The sequence below is a fragment of the Artemia franciscana genome, chromosome 18, assembly GCF_032884065.1.
Source record: "Artemia franciscana chromosome 18, ASM3288406v1, whole genome shotgun sequence".
NCBI classification, from domain to species: domain Eukaryota; kingdom Metazoa; phylum Arthropoda; class Branchiopoda; order Anostraca; family Artemiidae; genus Artemia; species Artemia franciscana.
Genome location: NC_088880.1, coordinates 5573387 through 5597163, shown reverse-complemented (window position 1 = coordinate 5597163; position 23777 = coordinate 5573387). Strand labels below are relative to the sequence as shown.

Sequence of the window (23777 nt, the reverse complement as noted above, 5' to 3'; positions counted from 1 at the left end):
CAGATAAAGTAGACGACTTAGAACTTGTCTTACACATCAACTCGACACCTCTAGCAATAATTACCGACTATTGGGATATTACTACTGAAACAGGCGCTATAAAAGGCTATCTGAACTTTTCAATACCAGGCGTGACAGAGACGACACATGACGCGGAGGTGGAGTAGACATTTATTGCCGTAAAGAATTGCCATGCAGACAACTTAATGACCCTTCAGATTCCTGTTATGGAACAATCTGGCTGTGATGCAGACCGAGAGTGTTACCGAGAACTTACTCGTGTATCATCCTAGCAGCAGTATACTATCTCGAAGATGCTCGCAACAGACGTGAATTAGTGACGTTTCTCCAGCATCAAGTTGACAACTTTCGAAAATAGTTCAGTAATCCAGCTTTCATCGTAGCTGGAGACTTTAACTTAACCGACAAAAAGTGGATTTCACGTGTGTTGGATCTAAAACAAGCGATCAATGTTCCAACTCATGAAAGTGGAAGCATACTAGACCTCATAATAACGAATTTTGAGCTGTTTTATGAACCACCAGCTTCCCTAGGACCACTCGCTAAGTCAGAACACAACGTTCTCTGGTGGAAATCAAAGAGCAGAAATCTTGCCTAAACCAAAAAAGGTTAAATAGTTTGCAAATCCCTCAATAAATGCTCCATCTAAGTATTTGGTAGGTGGATCGCTAACTTTGACCTTGATCCAGTCTGTGCTATAACAAATATTGATGAAAAAGTTGAGACGTTGTACTCGATTCTGCAGCAAATGTACCCTGAATTTTTTCCAGTTAAAGAACGCATGATAATTGCGACGGATAAGCCGCGGCTGGATACTAATATATAAAAAATAATCAAAGAACAATATAAACTCCTTGCTGCAGGAGACACAATAAATGCTAACAAGATAAGAAACAAAGCCGTTTCAGCCCTTCAAGCTTCCCGTAAAAGATGTACGGGAAAAAATAGCACCTCTCCTCACGTCAGATTCTCACAAGTGGCATGACGCAGTAAAACGGCTTAGTGGGAAAAAGAAAGGAAATGGGGAATCAATAACCCAGACAGTAGTCTAATAAAAGCCTCGGAAGTCAACGAGTTCTTTACTCAGATTTGTAATACCCATCCAACCATAAGTGACGAATAAATGTGTGACATCATTAACAACTGTAGTACAGATGAAATCGTAGAGGTGTCAGAAATGGCAGTTCACGATGCAATCGGTTGCCTACGTAACAACTGTGCCTCATACCCAGGTGAAATCCCCGTGAAATTACTGAAACAGTACTCACCTTTCTTAGCCAAGCCTATTGCATCAGTGATAAACCAATGTTTCTTAGTACAATCAATTTTGAAGCTGCATATGTCCGTGTCATACCGAAAGTCGAGATACCCCAGTCCTGTGACCAACTGAGACCAATATCTATCTGAGGCCAATATATGAGACAACTTCTAACTTATCAAAAGTAGCTGAGGGTTTTATCTACCGTTCTTTGTTACAACAAATTGCTCCTCCGATCGTTCCGTACAAAAATAGTTGCATACGACGCTGTAGCACGGCAGTATATCTAGTGCGGATGTATCACTTAATCGTCAAGTGGTTGGACACTTCTAATAGTACTGTCGACTTATTTTTGGCGGACTATCGAAAAGGATTCGACCTTATCAAACACCTGACCACATTAACGAATCAGAAAGAAATCGGACCTAAAAAATAAATATTACTGTTAGTGAGAGAATTTTTACAGGGGTGACAGCAATCAGTTTACCCTTTGTTTGCAAAAGTCACTTGGTCTGAGTGGTCAGAAGTAACCTGCGGCTGCCTTCAAGGAAACAAATTAGCTGCTCTTTTATTTCTTGCCGTCATCAACCCCGTCCTTGCAGAATTTGAAGAGCGTTTCAAGTTTATTGATGACTTGTCTGCACTTCTCAGATATATAGTCGAAAATGCAGTAGTAAAGCAGCAGTCTGACCTGACTTTCTTCACAAACTTCATCGACCAGTGTAAGTCGTATAGTCTACAAGTGAATGAACAGAAATCAAAAGTTTCACGATTTAATCCACTCAAGCGAGATATCACAATCCCAGATGTTCCGTTTCCCATTGTTTCCTCTGCAACAATCCTAGGCGTAACACTTACAAGTGACTACTCGTTTAAGCTACATGTAGACAATATTGTGCACGAAGGTCACTACTCAATCAAATATTTAACAAGTATGTGCAGGCTAGGCTTTTTCTGATCGTCAGCTCCTGATGGTGTACACGACCTACTAGGCGTATTCTCGAGTGTTGCTGTTCCGTTTGGGGTCCCCAAACTCAGAACACAGCTTACATGGCAGCTGAACTAGAATATGTTGAAAAACGCGCTACTACGATAACGTTCGGACCCAGTTTCAGCAACTATGAAAGTGCCCTTGAGCTCTTGAATTTGCCCACCTTATTCAACCGAAGACATGAGCTAATAATGAAATTTGGGAAATCACTATTAACAAACGAGAAGCACCGATCCACACTTCCACCATCCGCATCAATCAGCAGACATACTAGGCATTACAAGAAACTAGAACCAGTCAAGTGCTGTACGAACAGATTCGCAAAATCCTTTGTGCCATATTTCTTAAGTGTATTTGACAAGGGAATTGAAAGTTGTGCCATATTTTGTTTGTGTAGCTTACAAGTGACCATTTTGTGATAGTAAAAGTAGCTTGATTTAGAATTCAGTTTTGAGTGCTACCATAACTATTTCATTAAACGGATACGAGTCAGGCTAAATCGTCCATTATAAACTTTTTAGTTTATGTGGTAAAACTGTTCAGAATTGGTGGGGCAGTCTAGCCATTAATTGTAAAGCTTGGATAAGCAACCCGAATAAATGGCAGAGAACTAAAAGCCGACATCTATTTTCTCTGAAATCTTAGAAAAACCTTGTAACTTCTCTTGTTTTGTGCTCTAAATCCATATGTTTAGTTTTGGAGGAACTTATATCATTAGAAAGTGTAAATTATGTTTTTTTGATCAAATGGAGTAGAATTTTCTTTTCAAAATTCAGGAAAGGGTATTCTTGTCCCTAAAAACGTTCTAGTATAACTGCTAGTAGAAAATTATCTAAAAAAAATGTCATTTGATCAATTTCAGAGCTCTTCGAATTATCTGTGGTGCAACCCGCTTTGATTGAAAACTTTGCCGACAGAATTTAATTATCTTTTCAATCAAATTTTATAATTAAATTATAAATTCTCAATAGGTTTCAATGATAAGTATTCTTCTGGTAGAATTCGCTAATGGACTTTTTGCCTTAAGACAGTCAGCCGAGGTTGAGGCTCACAAAATGATGTTTAAGGTATCGAATCCTCTTAAAAAAAATATAACAGTATAACATATAAATACATCATAACAAAATATGACACAGAGGAGTAAAATAAACGATTCGTTTTTGCTGTTATTCGGTGCAGAGCCAGTTAAGGGTTAAATCCTTGGAGCACCTGAAGGAGAAATGTGGTGAGGGGGTTCTCATTCGTTTTTCAAAATAAATTTGCTAAATAAAAATACAATTCTATGTCATGACGTATCTGTGCGTTCTAAGGAAATCGGCATTACATTCTGTTAAGGTTAAAGTGAAGCGTATTTATTTCGGGGTGGATGTAAAGATTGAGGAGGGGCCGAGGTTTCCCCGGCCCCCGAATTCGCCAATGTACTTATTTTGAAAAATTAAAAGCATGCAATGGATGAAAGTTCTTTTCCAGATTCAAGTACTTTTGCTAAAATTATCAGTGTAACTTGTTGTGTATGAAACGCAACATGTTTTTTTGTTTCATGCACAACAACAACAAGACAACAATATTGTTGCGTATGAAACAAAAAAATGTTATTTAGCAACTTTGTCACAACTAAACACTCCGTTTGATAAAAACACCAAAAAAAACTTAGAAATAATTAAGAAACATATTGTATTTTTTGCCAGTGAAAAAGTTGAAAGATAAAAAGATAGAAAGATGAAAGAGAAAAAGATAAAGCAGTTATTCTGGCAAGGGCTTCCGCCAAGCCGTTCTTAGTGCTCAGCAAATAAAAAAAAAAACATTACTCTTTTGAAGTAAACTCGAAGGAGACAGACAAAACGTTGAAACAGAAGCCTATTCGGAACAAATGAAAGGCGATTCAAAAATTAGATAGGGCAGGAATTCTGTCACTGGCGATTGACATAGCATGTGTACTGACCTTATTTGTGTTTATACCGTCAAATGATCTTGGTTCAAACTGAGAAAGAGTATTAGTGTATTATCTTTTTATTAAATTAAACTATTTACTAAATACTTCAGATTATAATGTGAATTGTGGACTATACCAAAGGATTTTCCAATTAGGAAAAAAATAATAGTTCCGTTCCTTCACCACAAGGAACACCAAACATTTCCTGATTTGTGGGTATGTGTCGCATTCCAGACGGCATAAATAGTAACTTCTATGCTTTGATGTCTACTAGCTGCACTTTTTGCCTCACGACTGAAATATATACCAAAAAGACTTTCTAAATAATGTTTTTTTTCACACTATTCTCGAAATCGGTGACAAAATTTAATAATATAGTTTAAAAAATCAATACAATAATAACCGTATGTGTGAATATTTTGGTTCAATAGCCAAAAGCCTTTATTAATGGGCAAAAAACGAATCCAATGAGGAAGACATTTTGTTTAATGTTACTTTCTTTAAATGTGGGTTTTCTTTTCTTTTGTTTTTTCTTGTTTTTTTTTCCTTTTTGTTTTTATTTATATGTGTTGTTCAGGCTAGTCTTTTTAATCCATCTTTTTCTGTCGATAAAGGCTTCCGGACCTGAAGCAAAAATATTCGAAATCGTTTTATCATTAATTTTTTTTTAAGTTGTTTTTTTCTTCACTGTCTTAGTAGTAATTCTACTTGTTTTTAATATATTTTCTTTTAAATGTATAAATGGAGAGACAATGTAGTCTATTATGTTTTTTATGTCTACCGTTCTTATAGAGAATTCGACAATGAATTGAATTCTTTTCTATCTATTGAATTCTGTTCTATGAATTGAATCTCAATTTCTGTAATTATATTTCAACAATATAATTGGATTATGTTGTTCGAAAAAATCCTTTCGACATTCTTTATTATTACTTATAAAATTTTATCTTGGCTATTGAATTAATTGCTATAAGTGGCAAACAGATAAGAGAAGTGAATTAAGTAAATATTTACTTAATAATTCGTTCCGGAACCAAATATTTGTTAATCCGTTTTTAAGCTTGTTGGGATTTGAGTATATATTTGTTATATAAAGAAATTTAAATTAAATAAAATTAATTCAAATTTAAAACGGTTGTGCATTGAAGATTTAGCATTCAAGTAAGCAGAAAAATATTTGATTAAATATATAAATCCTTTTTTTGTTATTCACTAAGTATGTCGCGGTTGGGGTGGGAGGATGTAATAAAGAAAGATCTAAGGTAAATGAGAACTTCCTGGGAAGGTGTAAAAAGGGAGGTTTTAAATATATTGGGATGGAGGAGGAGTGTGCGTAGCTGTGTTGGCATCAGGCAGCTTGGTGCTGCGGTGAGTTGTTAGTAGTGGTAGTGGTATTAACGATCGGAAATTCATTTAAAAGTTCCTCATTTATGTACATTAGCTTATCACTTATTGTTTATATATGGACTATCGGTAATAAATTCGAAGGTTCCATTTAAATAAATAAAATAAATCGTTAAAATTTAAAAATAAAAAATGTTTGTTATTATAATTTATTTATAATTTATTTTACAGATTGTAGAGGGGAGACGTTGGCTCAGTGAAAGTATTACAGATCAAAACGAAGTTCCATCTCAGGTTGATAATATCAATTCATTGACTCTAAGGTAAACTTTCTCCAATACAGATAGTTTTTTATTACCTTCTCAACCACAAAGGCAAATAGTAAAATATTCAAGGGAAGAGAGAAATAGAAAATTTATGTACTCTTATCCCTTTTTTATCATGTAAATAGTGTTACAATCGTAAAAACTTCACTTTCGTTGTCTCTCTTTTTCTTTGCTTTGTCTCGAATTTATCTCTTTTTCTTTCAAAGTTCTATTAATTCCTTACGAAACACTAGGAATAACGGATGTCGTCTGTTTTTGGCAAAGGCTCAAATATTGACTTCATCATTGACGAGATTTTTTTTTTTTTTTTTTTTTTTTTTAGAAGCAATATCAATACCGTTTCGCCTATTATAAGAAAATAAAGTTTATGTTATATCTTGTTCATATATATATATATATATTTTTACAGCATCTTTATCAAAATTGAAGTTAGAATTTCACCAGTCACCAGTTGAGGCTAGAGTTTTTGTCAAACGAATTCACGCAACGTTATATGAAACGTTATTTCAAACAACAATTTTCATCTCTCCATTCTATATTTCACATATATTCATAATATTATTTCACATAAGCGTTATTAAAATAACGTTTCACCATGTTCTTTTGTCAATTGTATTTAGATCTCCCATAGAGTCACCCAGGGGTGTAATTTGTTGTGGGCCGCCCCCTTAATCGTCTCATTTAATGGAAAAACAATTTTGTCGTTATTTCTGTAATAAAATAGATATTTATGCGCTATGTTTATGGGTGCTATTTTATGAGTTATGCTTATGAGTTATGTTATTATTTATAGGTCATGTTTTGTGAGTGGTTTTTTGAGTTATGTGCAAAAAAACAGCTATGATCTACTGGTTTTCATTCGAAGTGTAATTTTTATATTTTTCAGTTTTCTTTTCATACTCCTTTATGTACATCTTTTTTATGTAAAGAGGGCGTAAATAAATTATTATTGCTATTATATCTTTGCCGTTATGTCTCTATATGGCTTATTTTTCCGTTTTTACTGTTATTTTCACTTGATTTGAAAAATTGGCTCCAACTTTGCCCCCCCCCCCTCAGGATTTTGACGAAATTAGGCCGCTGCAATCACCTGTTTTTTTTTAGATTGAAGTACTGTTTTACTGGCATTTCTCCAGTTGAAATGAAAATTGTTGAATCCTTGAGGTTGAAATGTTTGGGAATAATGTTAGCATCTCTTGTCAAAGGAAGTGATCTTTCCGGCTTGAAGTCAACAGAATACTACTTAAATGAAGCTATGAGAATTGCAAGGTAAGGTGCTCCTCACCTTATTTCATAAAAAAATGAAGAAAATTCTGAAGAAGAAAAAACGAGGATATTTCCAGCCTCTGAAAAAACAATTTGCCGATATTTTTGTTGAAATATTAGAAGTGTGGATTGAACATGCCCTATCCTATAGCTTCAACTAAAAACTGCTATATACATAGGGAATATGAGGAAAGCCCCCCCCCTTTATTTTGCAGGCCCTTATGCCTCTTCACAAATAAATTTGGTCTTGTTTCAGTGATAAAGCTAAATTTGAAATGAAATATCAATATTTTTAGTTCCTAAATCTTGCCCTCTTTCTCCTTTTATCAACTTCCTCCTTCCTCCTTGGCGTCAACTATTAACTACTATGGTGCTGTTAGTTCTTCCAGGATTTGAGCCCTGATAATAAGGATAAAAACGTGCTAAAAATGGAAGTGAAAAGTTAATTATAAACTTAAAATGAGTGTACGTTTTCTTATATACAGGGGGAGGGGTCTTTCCCCTCAGATCTCTGCTCTTTAACCTAGCCCTTATGCTGCAGGAGAGCTGTGTTCTCGCTATTTTCATAGGCTCTCAGGCTTTCAGAACCTGTGTTCCCACTATTTTCATCGGCTTTTAGAAGCTGTGTTCCCACTGTTTTCATTGGCTCTCAGAAGCTGTGTTCACACTATTTTCATAGGCTCTCAGAAGCTGTGTTCACACTATTTTCATTATGTTACAGTTTTTTTTTTTATGGAATTGGTAAGGTAGGTTGGGTGTTTCTCAATGATTATTATTATAAAAGTCGACCTTAGGTTAACTTTGGCTCTACTAGCCATACAAAAATAACTAATGGGATATATTTTCAAAAAACTGTAAACGAGTTCAACTCTTTTAGAGCTCGAAAAGCTAATTTACAAGTTATTTGAAGGCAAGTGATATTCGAAAAAAAAAAATCAGTAACGTTAATAGGATTGCTGCTCCCCGATATTGGTCGTCAAAACAGTGCTTTTCAAAGGTATCAGTCAAACAGTATCGATGGAATAAATATTTTATTTTACTTTTTTTATTTTCGCTTAATTAATTTTGATAATGTTTCACTTTTTAATAATTTGGATTCAGATTACTGTTGGTAGGAGACTTCTTAGGTTTTAATTATGTACTATTCTGTATTTTATAATTATTAAACACTGTCATTGGGGTATGAATTTTAATAAAATGTGTGTCCTTCCATCTATTTTTGAACGAATAAATAATCAATTTTAAGGTTGCCACAGAACGTCGTGGGTGTGTGCTATTCATTGGGCTATTCTTGGTCATTTATTTATGTACCCATAAGTTATCAGTAGTCTGTATTTTTTTTTTTTCAGTAAAGTTCTATTAACGTTATTAATTTCTTTTAACACATCACACTGCCTTTCTTTGAAGAAACGAAAGAAAGATTCAATAGGGATAAGTCCTTCATTAGACAGGGAAAAACTGTCTAATAAAGGACTTATGCCTATTGAAATTCTTATTCGTTTCATTGACGTTATATTATTATTTTCTCAATTCATGCGTAATTAATCGTTAGGGATATCTTTCTTTTTATGCACCAAAAATTATTTTGAGTGTTAGCGGAGTTAGCGGTGTAAATAAGGAGTGATTCGGCTCAATAGTAAACAAACTCTAAAAAACAAAATTTTGATATCATTAGGTACATCACGAGCATCAACTTATTATGTTGATTCCAAATATATAAGATTCATCATGTTCGGTGTTACCCATCAAAAGTTACGAGCCTGAGCAAATTTTCTGGATGTTCTAGCAAAAAGGGGAAGCATCCCCTAACAGTCAAGGAATCTTAATGAAAATTACATTCAGCGTATCAGATAACCCTACTGCAGAAGTTTCAAGCTCCTTAATAGAACAATTTGGAATTTTGCATTTTTTTTTTTTTTTTGCCAGAAGAAAGATTACGGATGCGTGTATATTTTTTTCCAGGGGTAATCATATCGAAATAGTGGTCCTAGAAGATCGGGAGAGGGTGCATTCGAACGGAAACTAAGAGTCTTAGTGCTTTTTTCGGGGCACCAAAAAGATTGGAGGGGCAACTAGCCTTCCCCCCTATCACGCCCCATTTTTCTCGAAGTTGTCTGATCAAAATTTTGAGATATTCATTTTGTTCAGCATAGTTGAAACATCCAATAACTATGTCTCTAAGGGTAACATGACCCCACGCAGCCCTTAGGGCAAGGCCTGTAAGTTATGAAATTTGCCCTTCTGTTTACGGATAGTACTTGTTATCGTGAAGTATACAGAAAGGGTGGGTTTCCCTAGGGAGAATTATCCCTGGAAAAGGAGAATTTTTGGGGGGTGGACTTTCCAGGAGAAATTTTATACTGGGGATTAGACAGAATTCCTATAGAGAATTCTTTTTATTTGTCTTACTTTCTCTTTGCCAACACAATTTTTCATGTGAAAATGTTCCAGGCGAATTATCCGGAGGCTATTTTTCAGCGTTTTTGGATTTCCGGGGGAAATTTCTATGGAAGGGGAGATTTCTGGAATGAACGGAAAAACGATTAGAAATAAAAGTATTTTTAAGGTCGATTAGAAATTAAAGTGTGCTAAGGAGAATTCTTCAGGCTCAGTCGTCCGCAAGAAATTTTATGGTGGGGGGGATTTTCAGCTAGGATGGAGTGGTTCAGAGGGATTTTTACAGGGAAATTGCTCGATGTGAATTTGTGGGAGGTGATGTATTTTACATGGAGGTAATTTCCACGGAGGAGTTTTACGTGAATGGAGGGAACTTTTTATGAAGGGTGAGCCCGATTTAACTGTATTATTTGAAAAACGACCAGAAATTAAATAAAAAAATAACTACTGAAAGTAAGGAGCAACATTAAAACTCAAAACGAACAGAAATTATTCGGTATATGAGGGGGTTGCCCCCCTTCAATGTTTTGTTCTTTATGATAAAGTTTGACTTTTTGTCCCAATTATTTAAGAATGACTCCTGCACACAAGGGCCGTTTAATTAGAATAACAAGCTTTTTTTAAAGTTCTAAAAAAAACTTTAATGTAAAGAGCAAGCTATTGAGGAGGGGGCAACCCCTCCCATATGCGAAATAATCTATGTTCGTTTCGAGCTTAAATTGCTCCCTACTTTCATTTGAAAAAAAACTTCTTTTTTTTTATTCAATACTTTTTGAATCCACCTTGAGGGACACCCATGCTACCCCACTGAAGAAGATGAGGTTGTAGTGTCTGTGCATCTGAGAATGTAAAGTTTACATAGAAGATTGAAGAAACTGCTTCTAAAACTTTCTTTGTGTGTGTGCGTATTACACGCCGTAGTTTTATTGAGAATGTGAAATTGGTTTTGTGGTCGGAGTAGATCTCTGTTCCTTTTTTATGAACTCCCTTTACTTCAGTTCAATTTTTTTCAAACTTGTCATCTATTTAACAGTATTTTTTCCCAATCATCATGTTTTTTGTTATGCACATAATTGCTATGCACGCTACGATGCACGTTGCATGTTAAAATTGATGCAAACTATGCTAAATTGTGTATTTAAATCCAGAACTTTTTACATTAAGCTATAAGAAAAGGGATAAGTAACCTTCAAGAAATTGGTTGTGTGTAATTTTATTTTTATTTTACTTTTGTTAGAGTTGGGATGGGACTTTAGACTTTTAGAGTCGATGAGAATCTTTTGCCTTATTATAATCTTAATTATGTATAAATTTCTGTTTTTTTTTTTTTTTTTTAGCTCATTATAGACCTGAAAATCAGATATGGCGATTTCAAGTCGAGATAAATTTTTGGATTTTAGAGGGATTCCTCTGTTGTCCCCCTATTGATGTACATATGTACCCCCCCCCCCTCCTGTATCTAAACTGCGAACGGAAATCCAGATTTGTTTTACAGTCTTAATTATGCGTAATTTTCTGATTTTTTTTTTTTTAACTTTGTTAGAGTTGAGAAGGATGAGTCTTTGCCGCGCAAAGAGTTTGTGGACTTGTTGGTAGAAGAGTTAAAACACCTGTCATCACCTCGTCCGGGAGCTGTTGTAAGAATTCTTATTCCTTTGCTGAGAATGCAACGACCCCTGCAACTGTGGATACCCAATCAGGTATGTTTCACCAATGTACATCCCTCATAAAGGGAACAGAGCTAGAAGTTTGAAATGAAAATACTGATCAGTCGTAAAATATCAGGATATTTTTCTAGCTTAAAAATAGGATTTAAAAAAGGCAGAGCGCCTCCTCCCCTACTAATGTTCGTCATATTTCAATGGTGGATTGAGGGATCCTACCTTCCTCCCCCTCTCTCCCTCTGTGCTGCATTCTACACTTATATGAATCAGTCATGTAAAGAAGGAAAGAAGTTGCAACAGTTACAAAATACGTATCTTAAAGTTACAAGTACAGATTTTACCCTCTTCCCTGCAAATATACGAACATGTTTAGTAAAAAAGGGAGAAAAGTCGCAACAGTTATACAAACCTGCATTTAGGGATTGCCGATATAATTTCTAGCAAAACTCCCTGTGAATCTGTCGAGTTAAAAAAAATTACTTGTTCTAATTGTCCATAGTGTACTAATCCCCAAAGTGAATTAAAAAGGCGTAGATCTACAGTGGCATGTGAACACGTAGATCTACAGTGGCTACAGTGGCAAGATCTACAGTGGTATATAACCATGGCTTGTGAACAAGACTGCTTTTGCTAACTCTTTGAGGGGATTGCTAGCTAGCTCTGGAGGGGGCCTTATAAGTACCGCCTGTATCCATTGTTTTTTTTTAGCCTGTTGCTATTCGAAGACGACTAGTATTATTGGGTTTCAGCCATGAAGGCAAAGTTGGTCTGAATTAAGCAGTTTTTCGAGATTTCATTCGAAAATTAAAGTTTTGAATATGGTGTCTAAGTTGTCTAGGTAAGCACTTGGACAGGGATTGTTAGATTTATTTTCCAGCATCGTAGCGGTTGTCAATTTTGATGTTTTATGCCTCTATGATAATTTTGAATAAAAATGCGTCATAAAAAATAATTATTAGGCTTCAGCAATGGAGTGGTTTAAGTACTCTAACCTAGGTTTGGTTTGATTTGGCAGTTTTTCAAGATTTTATCCGAGACTAGAATTTAAACTATGCTGTTTAAGTTGTCTTGGAAAGCACTCGGAGAGGGATTGTTAAATTCATTTGCCTTCTTCGTAGCCTTTTTTAGTATTGACTTTTTACACATCATCCTTTTATTATTATTAAATAAAATAAAAACTAGTTTTTTTAGCTGAAAGTAAGGAGCGACATTAAAACGAACAGAAATTATTCAGTAAATGAAAAGGGCTGTGCCCTCCTCAACGCCCCCCTCATTTTTATTGATTTAAAAAGTAAAACTGTGACAAAGAGTCAAACTTTAGCGTAAAGAGCAGGGCGTTTGGGAGGGGACAGCCCCTTTCATATACGGAATAATTTCTATTCGTTTTAAGTTTTAATGTCACCTCTTACTTTCAGTTAAAAAAAAACAATTTTTTTTAAATTTAATTTGTGAACGTTTTTGAATTAATGCAGGTTTTGATTTTGGCTCGTCGTACTTGAATAATTAAAATTAAATTTGCATATTAATTTTGTTTTTTGGCTAAATGGCTTTCTCAAAGTTTTGATGAGACGATTTTGAGAAAAAAGGTGTGGGGGAGAGGGCCTAGTTGCCCTGAAATTTTTTTGGCTACTTAAAAAGGCTACTAGAAGTTTAATTTTATTTACTAACGTTTTTATTAGTAATAAATATATGTAACTTGCGAATTAACCTGTGTAACGAACATCTGTATTCGTATATTTGGTTATGTATATGAGGGGGTCCATCTCCACCCCCCCCCCCTCCGTCAATACCTCGCTCTTTACACTAAAGCTCGAATTTCATTCCAATTCTCTAAGAATGACCCCTGAATCACAAAGGCTCTTTTCAAATTACTTAAGATACTTTAGTGTAAAGAGTGAGGTATTGAGGAGTGATGAACACCCTCATATACGTAATAATTTCTGTTAATTTTAAATTTTAATGTTATTCCTTACTTTCAGTTGAAAATACTTGTTTTTTTAAAATAATTTTTCTATTTTTCTTTAAATAATGCCGGAAAATCCAGCGCCCTCTTCATGGAAATTCTCTTCCCCATGATAAATTTCTCCATAGAGAGATCTTCCCATGTAATCCCCTCCCCTGACCTCCCTACCACCAGAAAAATCCCACCTGAAAACGTATGTATACTTCCCAATAATCAATACTAAATGTAAACAATGGGCAAAGTTCATGACTTGCAGCCTTTCCCCCGAGAACTCTGGGGGATTAAGTCGTCCTCAATGACATAGTTATTAGATTTTTCGACTATTCTGAACTAAATGGCTATCTCAAAAGTTTGATCCGGTGACTTTGGAAAAAATTAGCATGGGAGGGGGCCTAGTTGCCCTCCAATGTTTTGGTCAATCAAAAAGGGAACTAGAACTTTTAATTTCCGTTATAATGAGTCCTCTTGCGATATTCTAGGACCACTGGGTCGATACGATCATCCCTGGGAAAAAGAAAAAAAAAGATAAAAAAAAAACCAAATAAACACGCACCCGTGATCTTTCTTCTGGCAAAAAACACAAAACTGCACATTTTTGCTAATAGGAGCATGAAACCTCTATAATAGGGTTCTATGATAATCTGAATTTCACTAAGATTCTATGACTTTTGGGGGCTCGTAACTTTTATTTCGCCCATTTTCGAAAATCAGGCAAATTTTCACAGGCTCGTAACTTCTTATGGGTAAGACTAGACTTGATGATACTTATATATTTAAAATAAGCATTAAAATCAGATTTTTCTGATGTATCTATTGGTATCAAAATTCAGTTTTTTAGAGTTTCGGTTACTATTGAGCCGGGTCGCTCCTTACTACAGTTTGTTACCATAAAGTGTTTGATTATTATTATTCCTTTATTCTCCGGCCTCAAACCAACCTCTTTTTGTTGCCTCCTTTTTGTTCTTATTAAGTGTATTGTTATTGTATTTAATTTGTTTTTCTATATTGTGGAATCAAACATTATAGTGGCGATCGCCCCTATCTACGCTGTGTGTTCGGAGCCACGTAATTCTGGGTTTTCAGTTTTCCTGTCCTCATTATGTCAAACAAGATATCTTAGAAAGTGAGAGGACGGCTCACTTAGTTGAAAAATAAGAGTTATTGCGCACTTTTTCAGAGCTGAAACCCACAGGGCGTAGCCAACTACCCTTCCTACGTCTTTTTCCCTGCTTTTGTACCCTCACGTTACTAGGGATCAAAATTTAAAGCTAACCATTTGAAACAGAACGGGTTAATGGCACTTTCACACTATGCCGTAGAACGTATCATACGTTATGGAAAAGTCAATACACCAGCAACAAAACCGAAATTACTGGATGAGTAATTGATAAATTATGAAAGTAAATTAACGGACTGTTCCTTGAAAGGCTTTCATGCTTGATTGGAGCCTCAATCTCTACATTTTTCTTATGGAGCTTCAATCTCCATATTTTTTTCTATTTTTGTATAGTTTTCTAATGAGGAATGTGATGGTTTCATACGTCGACTATGATGGTCTTATGGACTTTTTGTTATTCTGTTTTGAATGGACTTGTTTAATTGTGGAAAATTTTAATTAATATAACAAAAAAACAACAATATAACTGGAAGATAAGGTAAATAATAAAAGAACTGATAATACGACCCCTACTTCTACTGCAAAATAATCATTATGGGGACGGTACGTCAAATGCCAATACAAAAGGGTGCACTTTCTCTCCCCCTACACTACTCAGAGCCTTATTCCTTTCTCACTGTCATGTTGTGTTCCTTCCTCCTAATTCTTTTAAATGTTTTCCCGTGACCCCTTTCCACCCCATTGGAAAATTTTGTCCCAAAACGTAGCCTAGATATATTTACTCTTCTTTCAATCGGATCTTAGGCAGAGGGTAGAATCTTTTCTTCTTTTTTTTACTGCTTCTTGGCGGATATAAAGCAAACATTCGCTTATAAACGTGAATAGTTTACCTAAGTGAATGAAGTTTTCTAGGTATTTTCAGAATTTGAAATTTCAGCTGGTTTCTGAAACTTAAATCCATCTATGGCTTTACTAATTTCCTGAATACATTCGCACGGAAAGTGATTTTTACCGTTTAATAGCCCAAACAAGTACCTAAAAATCTTCTTCACAAATTATGTACCATATATTTTTAATTTTATATGTATTTAACTATATATATACTATCTTTATAAGTGAGCAATAATTGTGTACGTATTTATTTACTTTTTCACGAAAACAGCTCCATATTTTTTCGGGAAAATTGGCATCCAAGGATATTCTGGCCTTAAAAAATATGTAGATAGGTCAAAAGTTTAAGAAAATTCGTTAAGAGCCTTAATCTTAGAAAAAAAAATTATGTGAGTGACATCATTTTCATATACATCAGTATTGCAATGACGTTGTCATATTTATATGAAAAAATTGAAGATTTTCATGCATGAAGAAGTTTACATCAAATTGCTTCAAGAGCAAAAAACTAGTAATTGCGAAAATATTTGTATATATTTTGACAAGGGATTGCAACAATTGAAAAAACCTTAAAAAAACAAAATTTTGAAGCTTAGTACAAATCGTGGTTAGAAATCGGACTTGCTTGTATAATCAAATTTTTATGATAAGACACCAGTATGAAAAGACATTAAATTGCTTAAAGAGCAAAAAATCTGGTAATTGCAAAAATATTTGTATATATCAAACAGTTCGTGGTAACGAACTGTAGTAAGGAGCGACCCGGCTCAATAGCAAACAAAACTCTAAAAAATGGAGTTTTGATATCAATAGCTACATCAAAAGGATCGCATTTTAATGCTGATTTTAAATATATAAGTTTGATCAAGTTTAGTCTTACCCATCAAAAGTTACGAGCCTGAGAAAATTTGCCTTATTTTAAAAAATAAGGGAAAACAACCCCTAAAAGTCATAGAATCTCAACGATCACACCATCAGATTCAGCGTATCAGAGAACCCTACTGTAGAAGTTTCAAGCTCCTATCTACAAAAATGTGGAATTTCGCATTTTTTGCCAGAAGACAAATCATGGGTGCGTGTTTATTTGTTTGTTTTTTTGTTTGTTTTTTTTTGTTTTATTTTCCCAGGGGTCATCGCATCGACCAAGGGGTCCTAGAATGTCGCAAGAGGGCTCATTCTAACGGAAATGAAAAGTTCTAGTGCCCTTTTTAAGTGACCAAAAAAATTGGAGGGCACCTAGGCCCCCTCCCACGCTCATTTTTCTCCAAAGTCAACGGATCAAAATTTTGAGATAGCCATTTTGTTCCGCATAGTCAAAAACGATAATAACTATGTCTTTGGGAATGACTTACTCCCCCACAGTCCCTGGGGGAGGGGCTGCAAGTTACAAACTTCGGCCAGTGTTTACATATAATAATGGTTATTGGGAAGTGTACAGCGTTTTCAGGGGATTTTTTTTTGGTTTTGGGGGTGCGGTTGAGGGGAGAGAGCTATGTGGGAGGATCTTTCTTTGGAGAAATATGCCATGGGGGAACAGAAGTTCAATGAAAAGGGCGCATGATTTTCTAAAATTACTATAAAAAAAAATGAAAAAATAAACATGGAAAAGTTTTTTCAATTGAAAGTAAGGAGTAGCATTGAAACTTAAAATGAACAGAGATTATTACGCATATGAGGGGTTCTAAAAATATTTTAGCATAAAGAGCGAGGTATTTAGGAGGAGATAAATACCTCGCTCTTTATGCTATAGTATTTTTAGTAATTTCAACTATTTATTCTATGGCCTTTCGGATTAAGGGGTCATTCTTAAAGAATTGGGACAAAACTTACGATTTAGTGTAAAGAGCGAGGTATTAACGAGGGTACAAACCATATACGTAATAGAAATTTAAGAATATAAAAGTTTGTTAAGTAAGCTAATTCTTAAGTCACGTATATTTTTTACTAATAAAAACATTCGTTAAAAATTAAAATTTATGGTTGCCCTTTTATGTAACCGAAAAATTGCAGGGCAACTAGGCTTTCCCCACCCCATATTTCTCAAAATCGTCTGATCAAAACTAAGAGAAAGCCATTTAGCCAAAAAAGGAATTAATATGCAAATTTCATTTTAATAATTTATGGGTGGAGAGCCAAAATCAAACACGGCTTAATTCAAAAACGTTCAGAAATTACATAAAAAAACTAGTTTTTTTAACTGAAAGTAATGAGCGACATTAAAACTTAAAACGAACAGAAATTACTCCGTATATGAAATGGGTTGTCCCCTCCGCAATCCCTCGCTCTTTACGCTAAAGTTTGACTCTTTGCCACAATTCTGCTTTTTAAAACAATTAAAAACTTTAGCGTAAAGAGCAAGGGATTGCGGAGGGGACAACCCATTTCATATACGGAGTAATTTCTGTTCGTTTTAAGTTGTAATGTCGCTCCTTACTTTCACTTAAAAAACTAGTTTTTTTATGTAATATTAACAAGGGATTACAACAATTCAAAAACCTTAAAAGAGAAAAGCAAAAGTTGGAAGCTTAGTAGACAATCGGTGTTAGAAATTGGACTTTTATTATTATTATTTAAGAATTAACGACGCTTCTTGACTACTAAGGTCCCTGTGTCGGCCCTGCAGTGCATTCCTGCAGCGTGATTCGATCTCTGGGTCCCGTATTACCAAGCTAAGGTCAAATCCACTGCGCCACCACAGCACTAGAAATTGGACTTGCTCCAATAATCAAACATCTTTGAAAAAACTGCGGGATGATGTAAAATACCAAATGTAATTAGTCCATTTACAAAAGACATTTTAAGTAATTTCATTATGTCTAGAGTAAGTAGAGCAAGTAAATAGAGTAATTATAATGTCTAGACGACGAAGTTTACGATAGGTTGACGCGGAACGCCATATATATATATATATATATATATATATATATATATATATATATATATATATATATATATATATATATATATATATATACATATATATATATATATATATATATATATATATATATATATATATATATATATATATATATATATATATATATATATATATTGTAGATTACACACTAAATCTTCCTCAACTCTTCGACCCTACCAAGCTAAATAATCCTTGCTGTAGAACTTTCAGTACCGTAATTCTTGGCCGCATGATATTTGTCAACGATGTCAAATTCCTTTAATGACAAATCTTTTCCGACCACGAAAAATGGTCTGCGGCTTGACTTGTGTACATCCAGCCCCAGAAAAAAAATTGGACCTTAAGTAAGGGATTCCTCAGATGCATCCCTATTGTTTATCTGTTCCTGAGAGTAGGCTATCACTTGAATTACTTTGGAGTTGCGCTTTCTTAACTGTAAAGGTGTAGTTTTACTATGACCGTATCTTTATGATCTCTTCTTTATTAATTTTTAAGTTTACATATTTAAGTATATACAATAGCCAGATTATACATTTATGTATAAATGTTTGAATTTGAAGTTTAAAAGTTAAATTAATCTTGCGTTTTAATATTTAAATATTAAAAAAATTTTGAATGTTTTAATAAATGTAAATAATTTATCTATTTCTTTTCTATTTTTATATCGAATTGAAATATTCATGCTGGCTATGATCATATCTTTATCATCGGTTTTTATTAATTTATACCTTTACTTTATGACTCTTGATTATCTAGGATTACTCGCGCTTTCCCCCTTGTATTGGTAGACGAGTCAGTCATTTGAAGGAAGGATACCCCTCCTCTCCCCTCCATAGTAAAAATCAAAGACGTTCTCCTTGTATAGGTATAAAAGTCTTCCAGAATTTATCAATTTTGCAACAAGTCTTGCAAATATTCTACTCTAGTTTATAAAAAGTAATTTCAGGAGAAAAATAAGATTAACATTAAAAGCTGACCGTGCAATTCAGCCGCAAAAGCTACCGCCATAATATCGTACTAAAATTCTTCCTGGCAAAAATGACAGCCACTATTCCGGAAAATTTGGTTTAAACTTATGTTTTTCTATTTTCTCTTGCACTTTACCAATTGAATTTTTTTTTTATTCGCAAATCTTTAAAAAGAGAAATATTAGGACCCTAAAGATAATGCCCTTTTCTGCCCAAAATCAACCATTAATGAACATTTTGTTCTAGGTGTTCCAAGTGGAAGCACAAATATTTGAGCCAACGGGTGGTTCAGATACGCCGTTGAAATTCACAGCCGGCTTTGTGTTGCCTATAACAGTCGACGCCGAGATTAAAGGGCTGTTTGACTATGACCTACTGCGGATCAGAGTTCGGTATGCGGATGGCAAAGTTCATTATTTTGTCCCACCCAGAAAAGATCTCCGTCCACTAGATAGTATTACGAGTCTCGAAGAGATGCCTCTGCCTGTCGTCAATGAACAACCCCCAACTGTCAGGCTAAGAACTAAAGCGCTAGTATCACACAGAGTTTGGACAAGTGCTTCGCATGTTGAAATAGGGCTTGTCTTAGATGTTGGAGGGAGGGAGAGTGAGAATTCTGATAGTCGGCTACCCATTTTTAAGGAAAATAGCATGATATTGGATATTTCAAAAATTGTCAGGGTATTAGTAAACCCTATAAGTGTCCGAAGGGGTATTTAAGAACTGTAAGTGATGATTTTGTTCAAAATTCTTTTTTGTTAACCTTTATTTTAGCGATATTAAAAACTTTTATAATTTCTAAGATTTAATGCAAACTATTTGAATATTGCTATGTATGAAATATGTTGAAAAGACTTGTTTTATCTGGCTATACTGCAAAAAACAGTTTGACAAACATATGAACTTTATTTTAAAATAAAATACCCCAAGTTAGCTTTCATTCCACATTTGTCCATTCCCAGTCAACACCCTTCTTGAATAATTCAGCAATTTTGGGTTGAATAGCGGAATCTTGGGGACTATTCCATAATGGCATGGAACAAGCAATGAAGAAGTTTTCATGCACATCTTGTTGGCTTCTGGGGACCTGTTCTTTCTTACTATGTCCCCTAGTGGGGTTGTAGAGGGGCAAATAGAAAACTGAACTAAGTCATGAGTGTTCAAGCAACTTGAACGTCATGATGACATCTCCCATTTTTCTTCTGTGTAACAGTATAGGAAGTATTAGGGGTCCGAGATAATGTTCACAAGTTTTTTCTTGCAGGTATGGCACAAGCCTGATGACTCAGTGCTGGACATTCTCAAGTGCTTTAACATTCATTTTAAATTGGGGATATGGACTAGTGCCTTGTAGAATTTCCTTACCATACATGGCTTCCTGGTTGTGAACGCTCTCTTGATGAACCCAATGCCTGGTTTGATTTTGCAGCTTGGGCCCATGCGTGGCTGTGGAACTTAAGCTCTTTGTTAATAATACACGTAAATCTTATTATTTAGTTACTTCCCCAAGTTGGCTTTTCCCAATGGTATATGATCAGTTTTTGGCCAAGACGAAGAACCTTACATTAAATGCATTGAACTGCAGGTCTCAACCTTCAGACCATCTTAAAAGTATGTTAATGTCTTTCGTTATATCTTCTGGTGGTCGGTTGGTGGGCTGAGTGGTCCGGAAGTTCATTATTTTGTGAGTGACCCGAGGAGTCGTTTGTTTTTTGTGAGTACATAAGTTGATTTCAGTTATATTGTTTTGGTGGTTCTGCTGATGACGATCGTTGTATGTGTGGTCGAAATGTCGGGACTTTTGTACCTGTTTTTTCGCTATCTGAATGGATGGATTTGTCCCCATTTGGGGGTTTATTTGTTCGTCATTGAACGGCGGTGTTGTCTAGGGAGAGAATACCTAACTTGGGTGTTGTGTCGGGGATGCGTTGTGTATGTGGGGAATTGAGGCCAATCAACTGGACAACGATGAGCTTGACATTTCGTTTGCAATTGGAGGACACAAAGGGCTTTGTTGCCTTCATTTGAGTTTTTTTTTTTACTTTTGGGCAAGACTAGGGGGGGGGGGGTTTGCATCGGGTTTGAGTGGACTTTTCAGTGGGCTCTCTCTGAGGTTAGTCTTGTGAGTGGTCCGGAGGTTCATCATTTTGTGAATGACCCGAAATTCAATCGATAATTGTTTGTCATATTCTGCATGCAAATCGAAATTCTAAAAAAATGGGAAAACGTTTTATAATACATGGAAACGATGAAAGACCATACAAAAAGAAAAAATAATACAGTAACAAATACATGTTCCATAAATGTTATAAATATTTTAAGATTCGTAGTGATTTTGGGGTGTACAAAAAAGCTTTATGAGTCTACTGCTCTTTAGGGGCCTCCTCCAGGCCACTCAGCGTGTCCCCAGGTGGCGATAGGGGAGCGTCCCATGATATATGTAGGGTACCTCCATATGAGGCACGGACCAAGGGGGGCCTTGTCCCTGGGGGTCCATAATAAAAACTGGGGCACCCTCGTCTGGGGCCATAAATACAGGTGGAGGAGGAAGAAGGCTGCTCAAATGCACACTCAACAGGGCTCACCGGCGCGTCCACACTTCCCCTTAGTTACAAACCTTCTCCCAGTAATGGGTTTAATTGTATGATGACGCAGAACACCATCGTGGGAGGATCCTCCCACCTTTTTTGACGCTTGATCTATGGACGGGAGGAGGAAACTGAACTTGCACGTTCAGAACAAGAACAAAGTGCATATTCCTGATCTACGTACCAGATTTACCTATTACCGACTTTTTTATACGTGCAACTTAAATTGTTTTTAAAAAGTTGTCCTTTTAGAAGAAAGGACAAAAAACAATCAATTTCACCTTGTCAGATTTTGACCAATTTTTTACATGTTTTAGACAATTGTTTCCGGTCCGAATGATACTAAAATCAAAACTTCTGCAATTTGTTTGAGGTGAACTTCTAAAATTATTTTGGATTGACTACTACAAGGGTAATTGAAATAGTCTATCAATTCTATGAGCCAAAGGCAATTGGAGACTTAAGTGCAACTTCAGGAGCGAATGCGCAACCACAAGCCATTATGGATCTGAATCTGGGATGCTCTGTTTGATGTTCAACAAAAATGTGCATACCTTTCCTGTTATGGAAGGATTCTTTTTCTGTCCAAAGTTGTTGAGGAATTCTAAGAGCTCGCTACACCAGCAACTTGGTCACAGCAGAAATGAATCATTCCATAAAAAAAAAAAACTTTTCTAGCCCTTCATAGTTGTTTTTTTGCATAACCCTTTTCGCGTTAAGTAATTTCTAAACTGTTTATTTGAATTTCATTCAATAATTAAATACATTTTGTAGGTTTAAATATCAGATCATTTTATATTGTAGTTTTTACATCTAAATTTAATATCAATCCTTAATAAAACGTAGAAAGTGAGGAATGAGCTGGAATAAGGCTTTTGTTTGGAATAAAACGGGCTTTCAGTTGGATTATAATAATAGCTATCCTTTCTTGCCGTGTTGCCCACGTCTTAACACTGAGTCCTGTGCTCCATTTCGGTCCTCGATTGTGACTTTCTGCCTTGTCAGAGATGGTTGTTGAATGGTAGTAGTGTTCTAAATTTGGATAGATTTTATTTCAGAAAGTCTTTGATCACGATTTATGTCGGATAAAAATTAAACAACATTTTTGCACAATAAGACCTTGATACTTACACACTCAAACTGTAGAAAAAAAAATACAAAAAAGAAAAAAACGGTTTAACTTCGCTTGGAATGTATTGAGGAAAAATAATATTATTATTTTTTTTTTATCGGTAGATCACTTCAAGTACCTAGGACAGTTAAAGTAAAATATATATATATATATATATATATATATATATATATATATATATATATATATATATATATATATATATATATATATATATATATATATATATATATATATATATATACTAACAAACAGGAAAGAATCAGGAGAAGGATTTGAACTAAAAAGGCCTTCCATATGCTGGTATGCAGTTTTTGCAGTAACTGGCGCTAAATTCAAAAAAAAGGAACGTGGGTAAAAACCAACAAAAAATAAATTATAGTTGATGGCACCCAACAGCTTAAGATGGCACCCAACAGCTTTTCTAGTTGTCTGTATGAGCCAACAAATTGTCAATGCTTAAATTTTTTGGACGAAAGAATTTGTCAAATTTAACTAACTATTTTTCTGATTCTTTTCACGATTGAACTTGCCAGTAGCGACAAAAATGTGGTACTACATTAGAAAGTTTATGGTCATGAAATTATGAATCTTAAAAATCACGGCTATCAGGTATGACTACTCAAACCTGAAAACCGTAATTTTCGACCTAAGATGGGTCCATAATGCTAAACAAATACCCTTGTCGAGATAGTACTTTTCATGTCCTTGGTACTTTAATATACTGTTTTGGATAGTTTTTTTTATCACGATTGATGTCTGATTTTACACCAGATAAAACTAAAAAATGATATTTATATACAAAAATCATAAAAAATGGCAACATAAAAAATAAATATTGTTTGACTTCCATAAAAGGCGTAGCCTCATAGTATGCACGCAAGAATACAAAATACGAACAAGGTAAAATGCACAATAACATACATAAATAAAGTACTCAATTTAAAGCTGTTCATATTTATGCACAGAAAAAAAAAACAATATATATATATATATAT

The 23777-nt window shown here is 34.8% G+C and overlaps 1 protein-coding gene across 1 annotated transcript in view; it reads left to right on the top strand.

The window, feature by feature from the left end:
- Positions 1 to 19861, top strand: part of LOC136038530 (integrator complex subunit 4-like) — a 95319-nt gene extending 75458 nt beyond the window's left edge. The window contains exons 13-16 of the mRNA XM_065721637.1: positions 5779 to 5870; positions 6978 to 7142; positions 11080 to 11236; positions 19306 to 19861. Of these exons, the coding sequence (XP_065577709.1) occupies positions 5779 to 5870; positions 6978 to 7142; positions 11080 to 11236; positions 19306 to 19779 (888 nt within the window). The 3' untranslated portion in view covers positions 19780 to 19861. The remainder of the gene's footprint in view (positions 1 to 5778; positions 5871 to 6977; positions 7143 to 11079; positions 11237 to 19305) is intronic.
- Positions 19862 to 23777: the final 3916 nt, after the last annotated feature.